The sequence below is a fragment of the Martes martes genome (assembly GCF_963455335.1).
Source record: "Martes martes genome assembly, chromosome: 3".
In the NCBI taxonomy this organism is placed as follows: Eukaryota; Metazoa; Chordata; class Mammalia; order Carnivora; family Mustelidae; genus Martes; species Martes martes.
Window position 1 is genome coordinate 68,938,007 of NC_137890.1, and position 20,369 is coordinate 68,958,375.

The 20,369-nt window shown below is 36.0% G+C and overlaps 1 protein-coding gene across 1 annotated transcript; it reads right to left on the reverse strand.

Annotated features, from left to right (window-relative positions):
- Nucleotides 1-203: 203 nt before the first annotated feature.
- On the reverse strand, nucleotides 204-19,195 carry RFC3 (replication factor C subunit 3). The gene is made up of 9 exons (XM_080799169.1): nucleotides 19,047-19,195; nucleotides 16,119-16,256; nucleotides 13,353-13,420; nucleotides 11,072-11,169; nucleotides 7,510-7,691; nucleotides 6,234-6,370; nucleotides 6,035-6,133; nucleotides 2,019-2,088; nucleotides 204-505 (listed from the first exon to the last, which is right to left on the reverse strand). Exons 1-9 carry the CDS (start codon nucleotides 19,131-19,133, stop codon nucleotides 314-316), a joined length of 1,071 nt encoding a protein of 356 aa, XP_080655295.1. The 5' UTR covers nucleotides 19,134-19,195; the 3' UTR covers nucleotides 204-313.
- Nucleotides 19,196-20,369: the final 1,174 nt, after the last annotated feature.

A 20,369-nucleotide genomic window follows, 5' to 3' on the forward strand; every position in this document is an offset into this window, starting at 1 on the left:
AATGAGTGGCAAATGAGAGGCCCAGCATTGCATACTTGGATAGCAAATTTTCAAAGTACATTAAAATGATGTTTCTGGACTCTAAAGTTTCAAGTTGTGTCCTTTCAATCTATTTCTTTAGTATAAAGGAGCAATTATTTAACTTAAGAGTATAATGTTAATTCACAGGGAGATTATTACCAAAAAGAAAAACACAAATAAGACATGATTAAGTGAAGTAAGTTTATTTTACCTGCAGCTCTTCTAATATAAACTGAATGTAAATGCTGATACTGAGAAATATTAGGAAGAATTAAGGATAGACGTCAAGATGTCAAAACATCATGCCTTCCAATCCATCCTCCATGAACTTCTTATAAAGTGCCATAAATTTGGCCACAAATGCTTCCAAGTGATAAATGGCTTTGCTACCCAGCTGTAGACGATGTTCATAGTAAGCAGCCATCTGAGCCACTTCCCCTTTCAGTTGTCCATCACAATTATGTAAAAGTTCTGAGAGAAGGCCCTGAAAAAAGATAACTAGTAATTAAAAAGTAACCATTAAAAAAAAAAAAAAAAAGTGAACAAGTTTTCCAAAATCTTTAATTCTTTTATATGGAATGGCAGTCTTCATCCAAAAACAAAAAATTGTATACCCTTTCTATAAAGTAGAAATGTGGCAGTTCTCAATCATATTCCAAATGCCAAATTGAGGGTGCAGAGATATAAATACAAAGATGCTTACTGCAGCATTACTAGTTACAATAATAATCTGTAGAAACCTCAAGTTCCACCAACAGGGTCATATTCAAAAAACCTATGCTATAGTCCTACAATGACATTCCATTCATCCACTAGGATAAAACAAACCCATACTGTCATGAAGTATCGTCCATACTACACTGTCGAATAAAAAAACACAGTGCAGAACACAATGAAGATTTTGTGCAACTACACACACAGCCATATATATGGTCTCATATCTGTGACTAGAATACAGGTCTGTTGAAAGTGCTTACCCTTATGGAAATGGAAGGGTGGACCTTCATTTTTTCTTTTAAATTTAGTATAATTTGAATTGTTTCATTTCATTTCATGAATTCAAATTATATGTAGGTATTGCCATGTAATTTTAATAAATACAAACAAAAACCCTGCATTCTTTAACATCCAAGTCAATCAACACAGCTGGCTAGGTAGCTAAAAGGCCAAACCTAAAGCTGTGGCTTCACAATATCCTACATAGACTAGACTCTGCCAACTTCTTTAATGTCATTCCTCATGTGCACTAAACATCATCGTCTGAAATACAGCTCTTAAAAAACATGGGTTTTAACTGTGAGGGTCCACTTACAAGAGGATTTTTTTCAGTAAGTGCAATACTATAAATGTATTTTCCTTACGATTTCCTTAGTAAGTTTTCTTTTCTCTAGCTTACTTTATTGTACTACAGCATATAATATATACATATAATGTGTTAATCAACTGTTTATGTTATCAGTAAGGCCTCTGGTGAACAGTAGACTATTAGTAGTTAAATTTGGGTGTAGTTAAAAATTCTATGCGGATTTCAACTATGCTGGGGATCAGGGCATTAATCCCCCCAGAAGGTTGAAGGGTCACCTGTACTTGTTCCCATTTATTTACATGGTTCTCTTCTTTTAATCCTCCGAATCTCAGTTTAAACATGCATTCCTCATAGAAGCTATTGCTGACTTTCAACAGCCCAACTTCCATTACTATCATTTCACCTTGTTACTTCCTTTTAGCACTTACAAAATTCTGAAATTCTTTTGCTTCTTGTTTCCCATTTCACACCACTAAAATATAAATTGTCTAAAAGCAGGCCCTCCCTAGTCTTCTTCAACACTCCATTAATGGTGTCTGACATAAGGAGAGGCTCAATAAATATCTGTTGAATTAATGAGCTGGATAGAAAGAGATGACAATGTGTCTCAGTACTGCAAAAGCCCTGTGATCACATACCCCAAATCCAAATTTTATGATTATAAATGGTTGAAGATCTGAAATCAGATTACCTTCATTATTATTTCAGGAGGAATACAATGAGTTAGAAGCTCATAAAGTCTTCCACGAACTTCAAGGAGCCTATATAAAACAAGATAATTAATATTTTATAATGAAAATAACACATAATTTTTTCAAGTACCTACTCACTGTTTTACTTTATGAGTTAAACAAATAATCCAATACAGACATTTTCTTAAATGGCTTATCATTCTTAGCATGCACATTTAAGCTTTTTCTAATTTCAGTTCATTTTTCTAAAAATGTTCAGAATTCTTTAAAAGTCAGACATTTATATTCAGACATCTAGAAAATGGTCATGAAAAGATAAATCACTAATTATACAAGTAAGAAAAGAGAATATAAGCGTGATATGTAATATATGTTACTATCTCAACTGCTAAGTTAAAAAGCAGTGTGGCAGGGAAACAAAGCTGTCCTGTCACAGGGCAGTGCAAGAGGTCATAGGTTAAGCACAAAATCAGGTTGCCTAAGTGAATATGAACATTCCAACCTCTGAGCTCTTAATTCTAGGCCCTTCTTATAGTAGTTTCAGGAGAGAAAAGGGTAAAGAGGGAAATATATGACATTTTAAAACAGGAAGAAAAAAGTGACGAGTAAAATTGTAAATATACATTAAAAAATTATCTTTATCTCCCTATATATACTTAGTGCCCTAAAGGGAAAATACCATTTTGAATCTTTACTAAAATAATATCACAGATGTTCCATATTTCAGATCAGAGAAGTGATTCATCTAAGACTTCTTAAAAGTGGAGGCTCGAATCCTTTTCCAGGGACTCTAAGAGTAGGAAGCTGTGCCACAATAGAAGTAAATAAAGTGAAAAAAGAAACTAGCATCTTCTGAGCCCCTGCTATGTGCAAGACACTGTAACAATTTAATTTAGTCCTCACACTAGCTCTGAGTGGGGGCATTATCTCCATTTTTTAAAAAAATTATTTATTTATTTATTTGACAGAGAGAGAGAGAGATCACAAGTAGGCAGAGGCAGGCAGAGAGAGGGGAAAGTAGGCTCCCCACTGAGCAGAGAGCCTGATGAGGGGCTCGATCCCAGGACCCTGGGATCATGACCTGAGCCGAAGGCAGAGGCTTTAACCCACTGAGCCACCCAGGCACCCCATCTCCATTTTTTTTAGATGAAAAAACTAAGGCTCAGACAGTTTAAGTAACCCACAAAGATGACTATAGCAGAAACATGATTTAAGAACAGATCTGCCTTACTCCCAAATCCATACCCTTCCAATGTCTGTCAAAGCATTTACTAAACCCATTCCTCTGTAAGAGGCTCACTACAGCTGGCTAGGTAGCTAAAAGGCTATGTAGACCTCACAACACCACTCTTTTACTGAACTTAAGTTCAGAGAGGTTAAGCATCCATTAAAACTCAGTAGTTGAGGCAGAATTTTAATTTCAAGTCTGACTCCAAAGCCCTTGATCCTTCTTGGCCACAGTAGTAGATCTCAAAAAAAAAGCAACTTTGATTATTAAAAAGAAACAGACACAAATGACAGATGGTATGAAATTATTTTAACAATTATGCATATAGTTTATTTCTGAAGAGTTAAATCAGGATATATTTCCCTCTACAAATGTGTTAAAACTACGCTGTGCTCATCTCATGCATGTTACATGCATCTATCTCAGCTTAGTCTTTCATTTCTAGTATGACGTAACTTCTTAAAAATGGATATACTCTACATTTTCTTTGTATCATTGTTTCTTGAGGATTGCAAGTGATTAAGAGTGCAAATTCTTCTGTCAGAGAAACATGGTATTATACAACTCTCTCTGATTCTTACGGAGTATCTGTGAACAAGCAACCATCTCCCAAAACAGTAGTTTTCTTACCTACAAAATAATGATATAATACTTTTCTTCATAGGATTGTTCTGTAACTTAAATGATACCACAATGTGTAAGAACCAACATACTAATTGCTTGCTAAATATTAGTGGCTATCTAAATTAGAAAATTATGACTCTTCTAGAACAAATCAGACAAGAATCAAGACTAAGGGGTCAAAAATAATAAAGTCATTTGGTAATGTGTAAGCCAACAATCAGAATGACACCAGCCCTCCCAATATTTCTGGTCAACCTGGATGCTTTCTGGAACTGAAATTTCTTTTTATGTAACACAATGGAAACAGTTCCCACAACCGATAGTTTACACAAGAAATAACGGCACCTCTTCTTAAACAAATTTATTTGAGAGCCTCCCAAACTTGTATGGAAAATTGGAAGAAGAGGTAGCAGCATCTAGAACAATTAAGCAAAGTAATAATCAACTAAAGTATTAAAAACACAGCTAGCAACTGTCAAATATTACATCTTGTATGGAGCTCTCTTAAAATTAGGGAATTCTACAGCTACTCCACCAAGTTTTCTTCTTTAAAATAAAAAAACAAGAAAGTCATCTTCAATGTGGAAGTATTTTACAAAGGTAAAAGGCTCCTAAAACAGGCTTTGTTTGAATTTTATCTCTTTAAAGCTGAGATTACTTCATAGCTTATCAACATTTTACAAAATGGAATGCACACTTTTTCCTAAAGTTAAGGTTTCTTTTCTGAAGAGATTACTTACAATGTTTGGCACTTCTTAAAAACTATTAAAATCTTCAGTTAAAATAATTGAATTATAGGCATTCTAGCAAATCCCGATGAAATACTAAGTACCCATTTTGTGTGACTATCCACCTCCACTCATCTACATAAGGAGCCAAAGAGTTCATGTTATAATCCTTTCACAGCATATTTATAAAAATTAGAATTCATCAGATATATCACCCAAGAGGAGAAACATGGTATATTTTTCTCACGATTATTTTCATATGAACGAAAAAGCTTAAACTTGCGTGCCTGAACTCAGTCCAGTCTGTTTCCTAAAGCAATCAATTACCTTCTCTTAATTCCAAAGATGGTTTCTCAGTTCTGACAGGCAGTAAGTAAGAGTAGCAGGCTGCACACCAAGGGACCTTAAAAATCTCCGGGCTTCCCAAAGGTAGTGGGCCTTAAGACTGTCATTCTTGATTTGGAGAAGAGCAGACTGCCCTTCTCAATCAAAACTATCATAAACCAAACAATTAACGGCTGAAGTATTTTCAGTATGGCCCACTAAAGTAAATGTAAACAACTGTTCAGCAAATGTGACAGAAAAAAACACTTCCTAAATACTGGTGGTATATACATAGTATTATTCTTAACAGAGCTTATCACCATACATGAGCACAGAGTCTTCCAGTTCTCAAACCATTATCACACAATCTTGCTCTTCACAACCAGTGCCCAAGTATTCCTAGCAGGGTAATAACAACAGTATTTTCATTACACAAGTGAAAAAGTTCAAACTCTAAGATGAAGTTACCTGAAGAATCTTAACTAAAAATCAGTAGAAGTCTGATTCATAAGCTGTTGTCTTTTTGGCATGTGATCCATCAATTACAAAGTTATATATTATTCTTTTCAATATCAGAAAACTAAGCGCATTATGTTATAATACTAATATTAAGTCATCTGAGATTCTGAAAGGAAAACTAAAACTTCCAAGATTTCTTTTATGTATAAATTCCATATATACCTGTCAATAGCTTAATAAAAGCCAGGATACTACATACCAGCTATTCTGAACCATTAAACATTTAAAATTAAATCATATTTTTTCTTTGGAAGTTTAGTATTCAGATACAAGATTTACTGTAATTCTAAATGGTGTATTGGTAGTATAAACCAGCTAATCCAAAACTCACATTGTCTGGAGTATTTCCATGATGAAACTTTTTTTTTTTTAAGATTTTATTTATTTATTTGACAAAGAAATCACAAGTAGGCAGAGAGGCAGGTAGAGAAAGAGGGGGAAGCAGGCCCCTCACTGAACAGAGAGCCCAACATAGGGCTTGATCCCAGGACCCCAAGATCATGACCTGAGCCAAAGGCAGAGGCTCAACCCACTGAGCCACCCAGGCACCCCCCATGATGAAACTTTTATGGTCATCTTTGATACTATTTACCTTTGTGGAGTCTGCTGACTGACAATAGCATTGGCAGTCTCCCTGAGATACACCTCCCAATCTGTTTCAGGGATTTCTTGATCTGCACTAAAGGGATATCTACATGTTAAAAAAAAAAAAAAAAAAAAATTACACAATAAATTAAATGGAGTGTGCTTGTGTCCCAGTGTTTCCTCTGGTAATTGCCCCTTTCACTTACTGTTGCACTCTGCAGGCTTCACACATAAGCAGGGCTTTACGGAGATTCCTGCAGGACTTCTCTGCAAGTCTATGAGCCAGTTGTGAAGGAAGATTCAAACCTTCCTTCTTGCACACAGTAGATAATACATGACAAATCTACAAACAAAACATTATTAACAAAATTGGACAATCTGTCAAACAGCACACGGACAGAATTCTGTTGATAACATCTTTATAGACCTGTTATTTTATTTATTTTGTCACTCCCTATCCTAACTCACATGTTCCTTTAAGCAGAAAGCCAGGGGTCTAGTCTAGCTGTCAGCAAGGGGCAGCAATGGGCTCTGCAACCAGAGAAAGACCTGGTTGAAATTCCAAGCCTGCCAGCCACCTTGGGGGAGCTGTAAGGAAGACACACATAGCCTCAGGTCTTTTACAAGGACACCACTCACAGGGCTGCCAAGTAGAGCTGCACAGGCTGAATTCTGCATGACTCAGGGTTATTATTTGCATGCACTAAGATGGCAATGGTGCCCATAGGAGTGGTGTAACCTGGTAGCTTTGCCTTTTTAACTTTATTAAATTTTAAGTATATCAAACTAATTTTAACTATATAAAAATGTTTGTAAGTGAAACATTTAATAAAGGTACTTTGCCACTTTGCAACTAACACAGTGTCAGTCACCTATTATCCCTACTTTACATAAAATCACCCAATATCTATTAATAGCAGGAAAGCTGCTTATTGTGAGAAATTTGCATTTTTATTTATAAGTATTAAGAACAATAAAGGAAAAAAAAACATGTATTATGTTGTTTCAGACTAATTTTGGTCCCCTAACTAGGAACAAGGTATTCTCACATTAATCTCCTTGCAAAATCTATATCCTCCAACCTCAAGTCTTTTCCAAAGCCAATTAAATCAGCTTGAGGTAGAAGACACTAAGCAACTAGTCCTTGACTAGTCTAGTAAAATTCGTAATACCTACTTGTTTAAAGTAAAAAAAAAAAAAAAAAAAAAAAAGACTTAAAGAGAAGAACTTCCTAAATACTGATGGCATATACACAGTATTATTCTTAACAGAGCTTACCATCACACTTTCTATATAATGATATCTGGCATTTACTACTATATATATTGGTTTATATATCTATTAACAATTAGCATCCAGGTCACAGATGTTCTTGAATTACTAATACACTTCACTAAGTTTTTATAAAACAAACATGACAGAGATGTACATACAGTACTCAAAGAATCCAAAATAATTTCTGAAAAGTTTCACTTGACTTACATCTTCGATGCTGGGAGCAGGCACACGAACTGCCAGGCACCTACTGCGAATAGGTGGTATCACTTTAGATGTAGAATTGCAACACAAGATCAATCTGCAAGTGGACATATACTTTTCCATGGTCCTACGCAAGGCATGTTGAGCGTCTTTGGTGAGTTTGTCAACCTCTGTCAATAATACCACTAGCCGAGGAGAAACAAAACAAACTTTAACTTGAGTATCTATCTGTTTCTCTTTCTCTTCATTATTTAGAGTGAAATCCTAAATAATAAGTTTGATATACTACTCTTTCCTTGGGCAAGGACATATAAAAGTCACAGGTATGGTGGGAATAATTTATTCTATTTTTATTTAAAAAATTCCAATCAGGGGTGCCAGGGTGGCTCAGTGTTAAGCGTCTGCCTTCAGCTCAAATCATGATCCCAGGATCCTGGGATTGAGCCCCGCATCAGGCTCCCTGTTCGGTGGGAAGCCTGCTTTCTCCCTCTCCCACTCCCCCTGCTTATGTTCCCTCTCTTGCTGTGTCTCTCTCTGTTAAATAAATAAAATCTTAAAAAAAAATTTTTTTTTTAATCCAATCAAACAAACCTAAGAAACACTAGGCTAAATGAAGTTAAAGATGTTACTTTTTTGTAGAATTCACTGCAGCATTTATATTTATATGAACTAAAAATCACCAAGACAGGGAGATACTGTGCTGCATTTCCACAAAATATTTTATCACAGGAGCACCATTTTGTGGAACAATTTAAATCTTATCATTCCTAGAAATATACTTTCGAAAATACTGATGAAAGAGACATAGTCAATAAGGAATAAAGACATCTGGTCACATACACAGTGAGATTCCACCTGGCCATAATAAAGGACCGGCTTTAAGTTGTTGTAGGTAAAAACTGAGTTCAACTATTGTATTTTTCCTTTTCTTTTTTTTAAACATTTTACTTATTTATTTGAGAGAGAGAGAGAGAGAGAGAGCATACGTACAAGCATATGTGAATATGTTCTCAGGGAGATGGGCAGGGAGAGAAGCAGACTCCCCACTGAGCAGGGAGCCCAACATGGGGCTCTATCCCAGTACCCCAGGATCATGACCTGAGCGGAAGGCAGATGCTTAAGCAAATGAGCCATCCAGGTGCTCCTGAATTTTCATCATATTCTGTTATTTCTAGAAGATGGCAGTGGTAGCAGTATACACCTGATTCTACCCCATAAAAACAGAGATTCCAAGACCAAAGATTCATCGGTAACATTTATTTCAAAATAAAGTGACAGGTTTTACCTAAAAACCCTGAATATGAGCAAGTGAGAACAAGGAACTATGTGTGGGAGGGTGCAGTAGGGATGTACTAAGTTTTTACAGCCTCGGGTACAGAACCCCAAATCACCCACAAGAGCGCACTGTGAAATAAACAGCACCTACAGGGTTCAATTTATGGGTCAGAGCAAAGGAACATGGATGCAACAAGGTATGACAGAGCAGTAAACTGAAAATAATAAAATGAAGCTCCCTTCCAAGACAATCCTTCAAAATGAGGAGAAATTCTGGAGATAGAAATCCAAATGGAACAGAACAGGGAAAAGAGAAATAAGGGGATTGATCCCAAAATCTACCAAAGATAGCACTACAAACCAAATGATATAAAAATAAGTCCTTGGTAGGCAGAAAATAGCATATTTAAAAAATTAACACATCATGACCAAGTGAGATTTACTCTAGAAATACAAAGCAGTTTCACTAGAAGACCCAATATAATCTATAATACCAATACAGCTAAGAAGAAAAATCTTAAAACCTCATTTACGGATGCAGAAGCAAGCATTTGAAAAAATTTAACACACATTTATGCTAGAAACCCTCAAAATATGAACTGATGCTTACTTTCTTATGATCAAATAGATACAACTCTGGCCAAAATCCAGCAACTAAATGACTAAATGGGGAAACTCTAAGGCTCTCCTTCCAGAGTCATGACAAGGACATCCACTACCTTTAGTACTAGTGAACACTGTATTGCAGGTGCCGGCAAACATAATTAGGTTAGAGAAAGTGTTTAAAGCCATAAAAACTGGAAACAAGGGGAAAAATCATCTCTATTACTCACAGATTGATATAAATACACACACACACACACACACACACACACACACACCTGAAAATTCAAAAGAAACAATGGAAAGGCTATTACAAACAATAAAAGAATGTAATAACATAGTAATGTATAAAATTAAGACACAAACATCAATGGCTATCACATATGTACATAAAAGCTAGAAAATAAATACGAAGACTACATTTATAGTGGCAAAAAAACAAATAGACAAGGGGCACCTAGGTGACTCAGTCAGTTAAGCAGCTAATTCTTGATTTCGGCTCAGGTCATGATCTGAGGGTCTTGGGACTGAGCCCTGAGAACAGGCTCCACACTGAGGCTCCAAGCTCAGAGAGGAGTCGGCTTGGAGATTCTCTCCCTCTGCTCCTCCCCACACTCACTCTTTTTCTCTCTCTCTCTCTCAAATAAACAAAGAAATCAAAAAAATACACACATGTAAAATTATTCTGAAATACAGTGAACTAAGGAGGAAAGGTAAGAAATAGGCTGAAATATTCACAGGCAATTCACAAAACAGTAAAAGAAGCAATGAGTAAAAGAAAAAATTATCACACTAACTAAAGAAAAAATAAACACAAACTATTTTATCCACTCAAACTAACAAAGATTAAAAATAATTAACCACAGTGGTGTTAAATGTCAGGGAATAACGGGCACTCCCAAATACTTCTGGTGGTAGGATAAGTCTACCTTTCAGACGAAGAATTTGACAAAATATATCAAAAGCATTAAATGCTGGCATTTTTATCATCACATAATCTTCTATGAGAATGTACACATATATATGCATATAAATAATACTGGAAGGTAACAACAAAAATGTCAATGGTAATTATCTCTGGACAGTAAAATTATAATTATAAAATTATATTCTTCTAAATATTTGATAATGAACATATAACTTTGGTCCTAGGAACAGTTATTTTTAAATGTTATTTCTTGGGGCGCCTGGGTGGCTCAGTGGGTTAAAGTCTCTGCCTTCAGCTCAGGTCATGATTTCAGGGTCCAGGGATCGAGCCCCGAATCGGGCTCTCTGCTCAGTGGGGAGCCTTCTTCCTCCTCTCTCTCTGACTGCCTCTCTGCCTACTTGTAATCTCTGTCTGTCAAATAAAATAAATAATATCTTAAAAATAAAATAAAATGTTATTTCTTGTTTTAAGTATTTTTTCATTATTCATCTAGTTCTAAAATAACAAACAGGTGGCACAAACAGTCCTCTTTCCACCAAAATTCAATTCCATTAGGCTACACACTTTCATGAGCAGAGATCATACCTCTCTTATTCACTTTTATATCCAAAAGTAACAAAGCATAATGTTTGCCATAGAACAGGAGGTTAATAACGTATTTGCTAAATAGATGGGATTGATGTTTCCCACTACATTTTCTCTTACTCTCACTGGGTACAATTTCTTGTCTGCCTTAAAAGAAATCTGTTTATCACATACCTTTAAAATCTCTTTGAGAGTTTGTTTCAAGTTGCTGTGATTGTGCCACTGTTTTCAACATCTCCTGAATTACTACCCGGTCACTATTTCCAGCATCACTATAGAAAACAAAAATAATGGTAAATATAGATGTAACTATTTAGAAAATACTATGCTCTTATTCTTAATCTGTTATTGTAAGAAAAACGTTGAAGAGAGTTTATTTAAATTTTAATCAAAACTACTCATACATGGGCGCCTGGGTGGCTCAGTGGGTTAAGCCTATGCCTTCGGCTCAGGTCATGATCTCAGAGTCCTGGGATCGAGCCCCACATCGCACTCTCTGCTCAGCAGGGAGCCTGCCTCCCCCTCTCCTTCTGCCTGCCTCTCTGCCTACTTGTGATCTCTCTCTCTCTCTGTCAAATAAATAAATAAAATCTTAAAAAAAAAAAAAAAACTACTCATACCTAATTATATTCACAAAACTTTCAAAGGGAAATATTTTAAGGGTCATTAAAATACAACATATTCTGGGGCGCCTGGGTGGCTCAATGGGTTAAAGCCTCTGCCTTTGGCTCAGGTCGTGATCTCAGGTCCTGGGATCGAGCCCCAAGTCAGGCTCTCTGATCAGCAGGAAGCCTGCTTCCCTTCTCCTCTCTCTGCCTGCCTCTCTGCCTACTTGTGAAATGAATAAATAAAATCTTTATTTTATTGTCAAATGAATAAATAAAATCTTAAAAAAATAAAATAAAATACAACATATTCCAATATTCAATTACAATTTGGTGTCACTGAAAACACTAAACATGTTCTTTTATCAAGTTTACTGTAACTTAAAAAGAGCAATAACTAATCCTTAAGTTTCTTAATTATCTGCAGTGACTCAAAATGTAAAAATAACTCTGAAAAGGAACGTTAATCTCCATTCCTCTTCTCTGTCCCCCAAATAATAAAAGTCTGAGAGAGCACAAGCCTAGACAAGTCTGTTCCCAACACTAGCATGGAGCTGATTCAGGGTCTTAGCAAGAGGATGGGATAAGCAAACGGAATTTAAGATAGAACTCTGTAAGCTACTGACTAATTATAAGCATTATCTGTCATTTATACTCACATTATTGCTTTGGCACTTAAGTCACGCAACTCACAAACCAACATAAGTCACCTAGTTAATTTAGGCTGTTGATTTCAAACCCCTGAAAAACAATCAGCTCCCTCTCTAATTGACTGTTCTCCCTACTGAGGAACTCACAATGAGAAACAGAGCAAAACAATCAGCTTTAGTTTATTTTCCCAAATAGCCATCAAGTCTTTCTCAATTCACTATTAGATCACTACACCTAGAATGTCTCTTTTATGATTACTCTTTAGTCAAGAATCCAAAACATTTCTCTTCTGTGTATGGAATTAACACTTTCTTCTAATTTTCAGATAAGACCCTTTCCAACCAAATCTTAGTTCTCTTAATTTTCATGGACGTAAATGAGGAAAATAATAACACCTGTCAGGGTTGTTTTAATGACTAAATACAATAACCCATGTAAAGCTTCTCACACAGTGCCTGCTACTGAATACACATTAACTTATAACTATACTCTTCCTGATCCATTCAGTTTTGAAATGGATGTTCATCCTCATATCTGTTTCATTGCCCAAAAACATTGTCTTTGCCTGAAGATGTCCTTGATTCTGTACTCCTTAAAGAACATTATCAAGGCACCAGACAAACCTGAAGCTTTACCCAACTTTGTTTCCAAAACATTCACTTCTACAGTATTAAGCAGTACTTTATGAGCTTTCAATGTGCCTTCCAACAGGATCCTAATCTTAACTACTCATGATAAATAGTATAGACATTGGTTGTTAGACTATTATAACACACTCTAATCAAGAATATGAAACAAAGGAGTGGCAAAAAAAAAAAAAATATGAGACCCAAATTCACATTCTGAAATATTCACTCACATTACAAACTTTTTAGACATACGTTACTTTGCTCCTCAGTTTTGAATTAGTCAATATAACAAAAATTTAGTAACTATGAAATGTACTCTTATAAAAGAGTATATTTAATTATTAAAATTTAATAGAATTTAACTCTGTAGAGCAAGAAAATTTAATTATTAAAATTATTTGACTCAGGAATCAAAGACAAAGGGAGAAGCAGAAAGCTTCTAGGCTCCCTATTTCACACTGAGCAGCATTACCTCTGTGTATATACTATGCTTCCATATACGATTCTATTTCAAGAATGGGTTCTACTTTAAAAAAAAAAAAAGGCTTAATTTCTATATAGTAGTTTTACCTGGGATTAACTTCAAGGTGATAATTGCTTGCAATAGTGCTAATTTCAATTTTCTTTTTAGATGGAGTCTGCAGACAAAGAAAATAGATGTTTTTAATGTTTATTTACTGGCCATTTCTCCTCTTTCTGTATTTCATTGTTTTTTATAAATAAACAATTTATGCTTTATTAACAAAAAACCTTAGATAACCACCACTAATATTTTAACTTCATTCTTTTCTCTATGTGCAAATAAATGTTTCTATATAAACTGGATCACATCACACATCCTCTTCTTACTATGATTATTTTTTTCCTTCTACCTCCAGATATCTACAAACCATTCCATTATGAGCAGATCATCACTGTTAACAGTCTGCATATGTCTGTTCAGACTTTACCATAACACACATATGTATATTTATACATAAATATTTTTTATATTTTATACATTTTTATATATTTCTATAGGGTCAGTGTTTCTTGTAAAAAAGAGTTATAAAAAAAAGAAGCAATCATATCTATTTGTTTTACTTTTCTTAGTTAACATCTAGGCAATTACCCTCTGACACTGATAAAGGGTAGTTGCATATCAGCCTGTAACCTGGATGTCCCAGAGACAGTCGTACCGATGGGTGTTTGTTTCTTGCTTTTTGACATCTCAAACAATCCCACAATTAATATCCTTCCACATGTGTCTAATGTACTGACTTCATTTCTATGTAACAGATTCCCAATAAAGGATTTGCTGGATTGAAGGGGATATGTTTTCTAATGTTTTATGTGTATGTATGTATGTATAACCAGACTGTTTTCAAAAACAAACAAACAAAAAAAAAAACACAAAAAAAACCCTAACAAATGCCAGTTTTCCTTTGGCAACAAATACTCTTCCCCAACATTCCCCGCCTGCAGGTTTTACATAATGTCCTCAGTTTCTGCCAGTTTCCTAATACACTCACTTGTTTCTCTTCAACTATCACAAATGTCAAACACCTTTACATAGGTTTATTGGTTGCTTATATTTCTCTCTCGAGACTTTCATTCAATTTTCTACTAGATTATTTGTCTTTCCATTGTTAATTTGTAAAATCTTTTATCTAACACGTTCCTTTCAAATATTTTTTGACAATTTTTCATTTTTCTGATTTTATGTTATCTTCTGTCATACAAACTTGTAAATTTCATATATATGTATATATATATTTATATATATATAGGCACATATTTTTTTCTATCACTTCCATGTTTTTATTAACAGGTATTAAAAAAAAGGTATTCCTGACCATAGGCTGTTCATTTAAGTAATTAAGTATTTCATTTTAACATTTAAGACTTTAATTCATATGAAATTCATTTTCACAAATTATGAATCATAATGATTCAACTTTATTTTCTTCAGGGTAGATAACTAGTTATGCTGGCACATCTTGCTGACTCATGCTTTTAATACTGGTTTGAAGCAGCTATCATATTTTGGGCCTCTCTAGTAAGTTCTACTGTCTGAATTCTCTATTCCCAAGCCAATACAATATTGTTTTGATTACAGTAGCCTTACAATAGGATTTAAGATCTCATAATACAAGTCCCACTTCACAAATCTTTTTTGTACTTTAGCTAGTCTCAGAAATGTATTCTTCCATATGTACTTTAAGATCATTTCCTACAACTAAAAAAACATGTCGGATTTTAACTATAATTTACTATAATTTCATTGAAATTTATACTGTAACTTGGATAGAAAAGATTTTAAAGTATTAAGCTTCTGAGCACTTGCTGCAACTTTCCATTTGATCAGCTCTTGTTTTTTGTCCTTTTATAAAATATTAGTTTTCTTCCCACAAATCTCACACTTTTTTTGTTAAATTTGTCCCTGCGCACTTTTTAAGAATTCCCACCAGTGTGTACCACCAGCACCTCAAACTCAATGTGTCTAAATACAAGTTCATAAACAGTAGCCTAAACTCCATTTGTCTTCCCAAAGATTCTGTTAATAGTACTACTTATCATCCAGTCACTCAGCGTATTTTTTTTTCAGTGCCTAATATGTACAAGATGCTACACCAGGGCCTATGAAGGATATAAAAATGAACCAGACATGTTCCCTACATAACTTCAAAACAAACAATATCTTGTCAAAATAATAAAAGAAAAACTGTAATCAAGGCCAAACAAAGTAAGTACTCTAAAAAATATAAACTATGGATAGTAGAAGGAAAAATTAATTCTAAAGGGATTGGGGGCACGAGAGGAGGTATTTCAGCTAAATCTTAAACACTGTCTATAAGGAGAGTATGAAAATGCACTGCATGGTATGAGGCTGGAAAGCTCAGCCAAGGGCAACATCACAGAAATTCTCTGAACATCCCAGAGCTTCATGCCTCCTTTTCTAAACAGTCAGCTGCCCAATCTCTACCAAGTTGCCTGATTCCGTATTTAAAATTTTTTTCAAAATCACTCCCTTTCCAAATCCACTACTGCTCTCAGAACAATGAATTCTAGAGACTTGAGTTCCAGTTCCAGCTGAGGTACTGATTCACTAGATAATCTAAAAGGAATCCCACCACCTACATTTTACCCAAAATCTCCTGTTGCTCATATTTTCTCTTTAACATAACTGACTTTAATAATTAGGTCTATCCATCAGTAGTTCTCAATCCTGTGTACCTGGGTTATCTGTAAAATTCTTAAACATACACTGGGCAACAATGGCTGGGGCCACAGGAATATGTATGATGAAGACTGAAAAATCCCTGTTATTTAGAGGTCTCAAAGTAAAATGCTTACTGTGATGGTCTGATGTTCAATTCTTAATTTTTCCACTCCAACACCATAAAGTTCACGTAGAATACACATAATTCTTGTCTTTTTTCCAGCCCCTGATGGTCCATACACTAAGAGATGAGGAAAATCACCACACTGCACCTGGAAAAAAGGGAGGCATTTTCCCTGGTCAAACGACTACTCTAGATAGAATTAAACTACTTTTGGGGCACCTGGGTGGCTCAGTGGGTTAAGCCTCTGCCTTCGGCTCAGGTCATGATCCCAGGGCCCTGGGATGGAGCCCCGCATCAGGCTTTCTGCTCAGCGGGAAGCCTGCTTTCCTTCCTCTCTCTCTGCCTGCCTCTCTGCCTACTTGTGATCTCTGTCTGTCAAATAAATAAATAAAATCTTTGGGAAAAAAAAAAAGAATTAAACTACTTTTTAGGTATCAAATATTTTGTGTCTCCACCTCTGAGGTGGAGATATTTAAAAATATATATGTATGAGTATATATATACTGAGACTTTTTAAAATTAAATGAAATGTTGATTATTCCCCTGGCATTAATTTTATATAATTAAATACTAAGCATAGTACATGCAAGATAACACACCATGTGCTAGAAAGCAAAAACTTCCAAACCAAGTCTGTTAAAATCTCCCATAGAAATTTTTAAAATAAAATACTAAATACCACACTCTATCCATGAGATTATAATTCAGTAACTCTGAGACAGATGCCTGTCTTAGTTTGGGCTTCTACAGTCCCTCTGATAAGAACTAAGTGTATCTGGTTTATTTGAGAGGTAAAGGAAAACTTTGTAGGGGAAAAGCGAAGCAAAGCAAGGTCAGGAAGGCAGCCAATGAGTGTATTATCTGCTTAAATACCACTCTGGGCATCGGGTTGAATTCTGGGGATACTCTTAAAGCCAGTGTGAAAAAAACACCACAGTGTTAACCCATCCAAGAGGTGGGGAAGCTGGAGCATGATATTCTATTTCTCATCAGTCTTTTAATGAAGCTTGTTTGGGAAAGTGGTTGGGATTAAGGGAGGGCAATTAATTCCCAGGCATTTCAAGTCTGCTTAGGGATGTCAGCAAAAACAAACAAACAAACAAACAAACAAAAAACCCTTCAGGACACACAGATCCAGGAAGCTGGAAGTCGGTCTGTGTGCACTCACAAGTTAAGAGCAACGGGATGGAGTAGGGCATTGACAGTACTGCAACAGACTACAAGACTGTGTGCATTTAAACAGCTTCCCAGGTGACTTTGATGATCAGTCAGGCCCGAGACTGAGTGCTATGACGGGTATAAAAATGATGAAAATACAAACCATAACTTCAAGGGCATAAAATCTTGTGGAGCAAAAGCTTCTATGTAAGCATTATAGAAAAAATAAAATAAGTACCTTAACAGAAGTGACTATTGCAATAAATTTTAATACTTTGTAAACTGATCTGTTTCTAGCACTGAAAAGTTTCAAGGAAAGGAACTATTCATCCCAAACAGTGCATGGAAAATAGCAGGTGCTTCACAAGTACTGTTGCCTCTGCTTTTTAAACTCAATCTAGCCAAAATAAAGACTTCACAGTTTCAGAAAGTTGCAGATTCAACAGTATAATGGGTGGACATTTTTTAAAGGCAAATCTATTACACACAAGACCACTATATTAAATTTTTGTCCAAAATATTTACTCCAAATTCTGTACAACAAAAAGATGGTCATAGAATAGAAAATGTATCCTATGACTAAGAAAATCAAAATGAAAGCTACTTTGAGAAAACACAATTTGTCTAAACATGAAGTATATAGCTGTAATAGATTTTAAATTAGTATAGATGGAATACCATTAAAAAAAAAAGACCCTCAATCTCACATTATCATTTTTTCTAATGACTTTCATATAAGGATGGATGGGGTTTTTTTTATTATTATCATTTCTCATTTTTGAAAAATAGTTAACTCTAAAAGAAGGTGGGTATTGAAAAACAGATCTGAGCAAAACACTTCCATTAGCATACGGTACTATTAGATTCTTAAAAGGACGGGATAAATAGCTTCCACAGATACTAGATTCTTCTCAAGACCCTTCTTCCTTCTACATTTCCTGAAAGATTCAGTAGAATACACATAATTTTTGTCTTTTGTCCAGCCCCTGATGGTCCATACACTAAGAGATGAGGAAAATCACCACACTGCACCTGGAAAAAAGGGAGGCATTTTCCCTGTTTCGGAAAACATTGCTATTAGACACTTTTACCAACTACAACAAGAAAATACACATCAGGTTGGAGAAAAGAAAAAAAAAAATTCCATAAGGAACTAAACGCAAGGACGACCTAACACAACCTATTTTAGAATTAGAAATTACCTCCGAAATTAGTAAATACCTTCCTTTTTGTAAATAAGGGCAATGACACCAAGAAATTTTAAGTAAACCTGTTAAAAAGTAAAGTAAGATGATGTCACTTCTCTACCCGAAACCTTCCATTGGCTCCCTATCTCACTCTACGAGGATTTACAGGATCTGCACCTCCCCGGTCCCGCTACACACCCCCGCCCGATTTCCTACTACGCTCCCCGCTCCCCCAACCCCGGCCTATTATTATCTAGCTACAGTGGCGTTCCTGAGGTTCCTAGAACCGGCCGGGCACACTCCTGCCTCAAGGAGTTTGCACTTGCTGTTCTTTATCTGCTCCACTCTTCCCTCGTATTTCTCTATTGAGGGTTTTCTCACTTAAGGTCTTAGCTCAGAGGACAGTTCTCAGGGGGGCCTTCCATGTTTACAAGCACTGCCCCCGCCCTCCACACTCTTTCCCCCTTCCCTGTTTCGTTTTTCACAGCACCTTCCGAAGAGAGTGGACGATGCACCTCTCCCTAGAGGAGCGAAACTCCCGAGCTGGGGCCTACCTTCTCCCCGCTCTCCCCGCCCCCCTCCCGCAGACCCACCAGGTTACGCAGCTGGGCTGCCTGCTCCTTGTGATAGTCCAGCCGTCCCAAGGAGCAGGGCCGGTATTTGTCCACCCAGAGGCTCATGACAGCTGGAACTCCCAGGGTTAGACGCTTGAAAGTCCCGCGCGCGGGCGCTCTCTCGGTCCGGAAGCGGAGATGAGTTCTCCCGCGAATTCCAAATCTCGTGACGTCACTACCGGCCCTGTCGCATACGCGACTTAAGGTCTAAAGACTACGGAAGCTGGTTGGGGACAGTATTAGCCGCAGCCTCGTCGCCACCTAATCATTGACGTTCGTTGTTTATGTAATCATTTTTGTTGCTCTTACTTTCAATGATGAGAGTATTATACAAAATTGGAAATTTGGCTCTGATATTCCCGGCTTCAAGTGCAAGTACCTCAAAGAAGCCACGTTCCTCAATTAATTTCTTTTCGTTAATTCGTTCACTCTTTCATTCGTTCTGCAGAAACCTGCAAAATATCTACAGTGTTGAGTGCTGTCCTTGACACTAGAATATATACGACTTGGGGCATTTCTCACTGGACAGGCTCTCAATAAAGCTTTTTAAAATAAACTGCTAAAAATAAAATCAAATCTTCACTATCTTTCTTTACTTCCATTCTTCAAGAGTCTTACTGGGTTGAAAACAAGAGAACCAAAAGGTCATGAAAAACTACAAAAATGTGGCCCGTTGGAGAGACAATATGAGGTTAGTTATGCTATCCTAAGTCCATATCCTAAGTTAGGTATGCTATCCTAAATCCTAGTCCTAAATCCAGAATGTTTAAACACCCTTCTGATTAAAATAAGAATAATATGAAGTCCTTGGGAAAATAGTCTGCCTTTATAAAACTCGAATTGTGCCCCTCAAACTGCACCTCTTAGATGCACTTTTCTAGTTGTACATAAAATTTATTCCTTATTTAAGTTATGGTCTTATTTTACATACAGTTCAGAAGCTTGTCATTGGATCTCAAGTTCTTACAGGACAGGCATTGATTTCAAAATATATTTTATAACCTATCAGAGTACCCCCTTTCATTCTTTTATTAAATATGAGTCATCATATTTACTGAGTTATTCCTATGGGCAAGATATTACTGAGCACAATCAGCAGCACCAAGAACTATAAGATATAGTTCCTATTCTCAAGAAACTTTCTGAAACAAGCCTGGGGTACTTCTATCTCAGGACCTTTGCATTTCCATTACCTCTTCCTGGACCACTCTTATCCAAGTGTCAATAGAGCGGGTGCCTCACTTCTTTCAGTGTGTTTTCTTAAAGTCTTCTCTTCAGTGAGGCTTCCCTAGCCCTATTTAA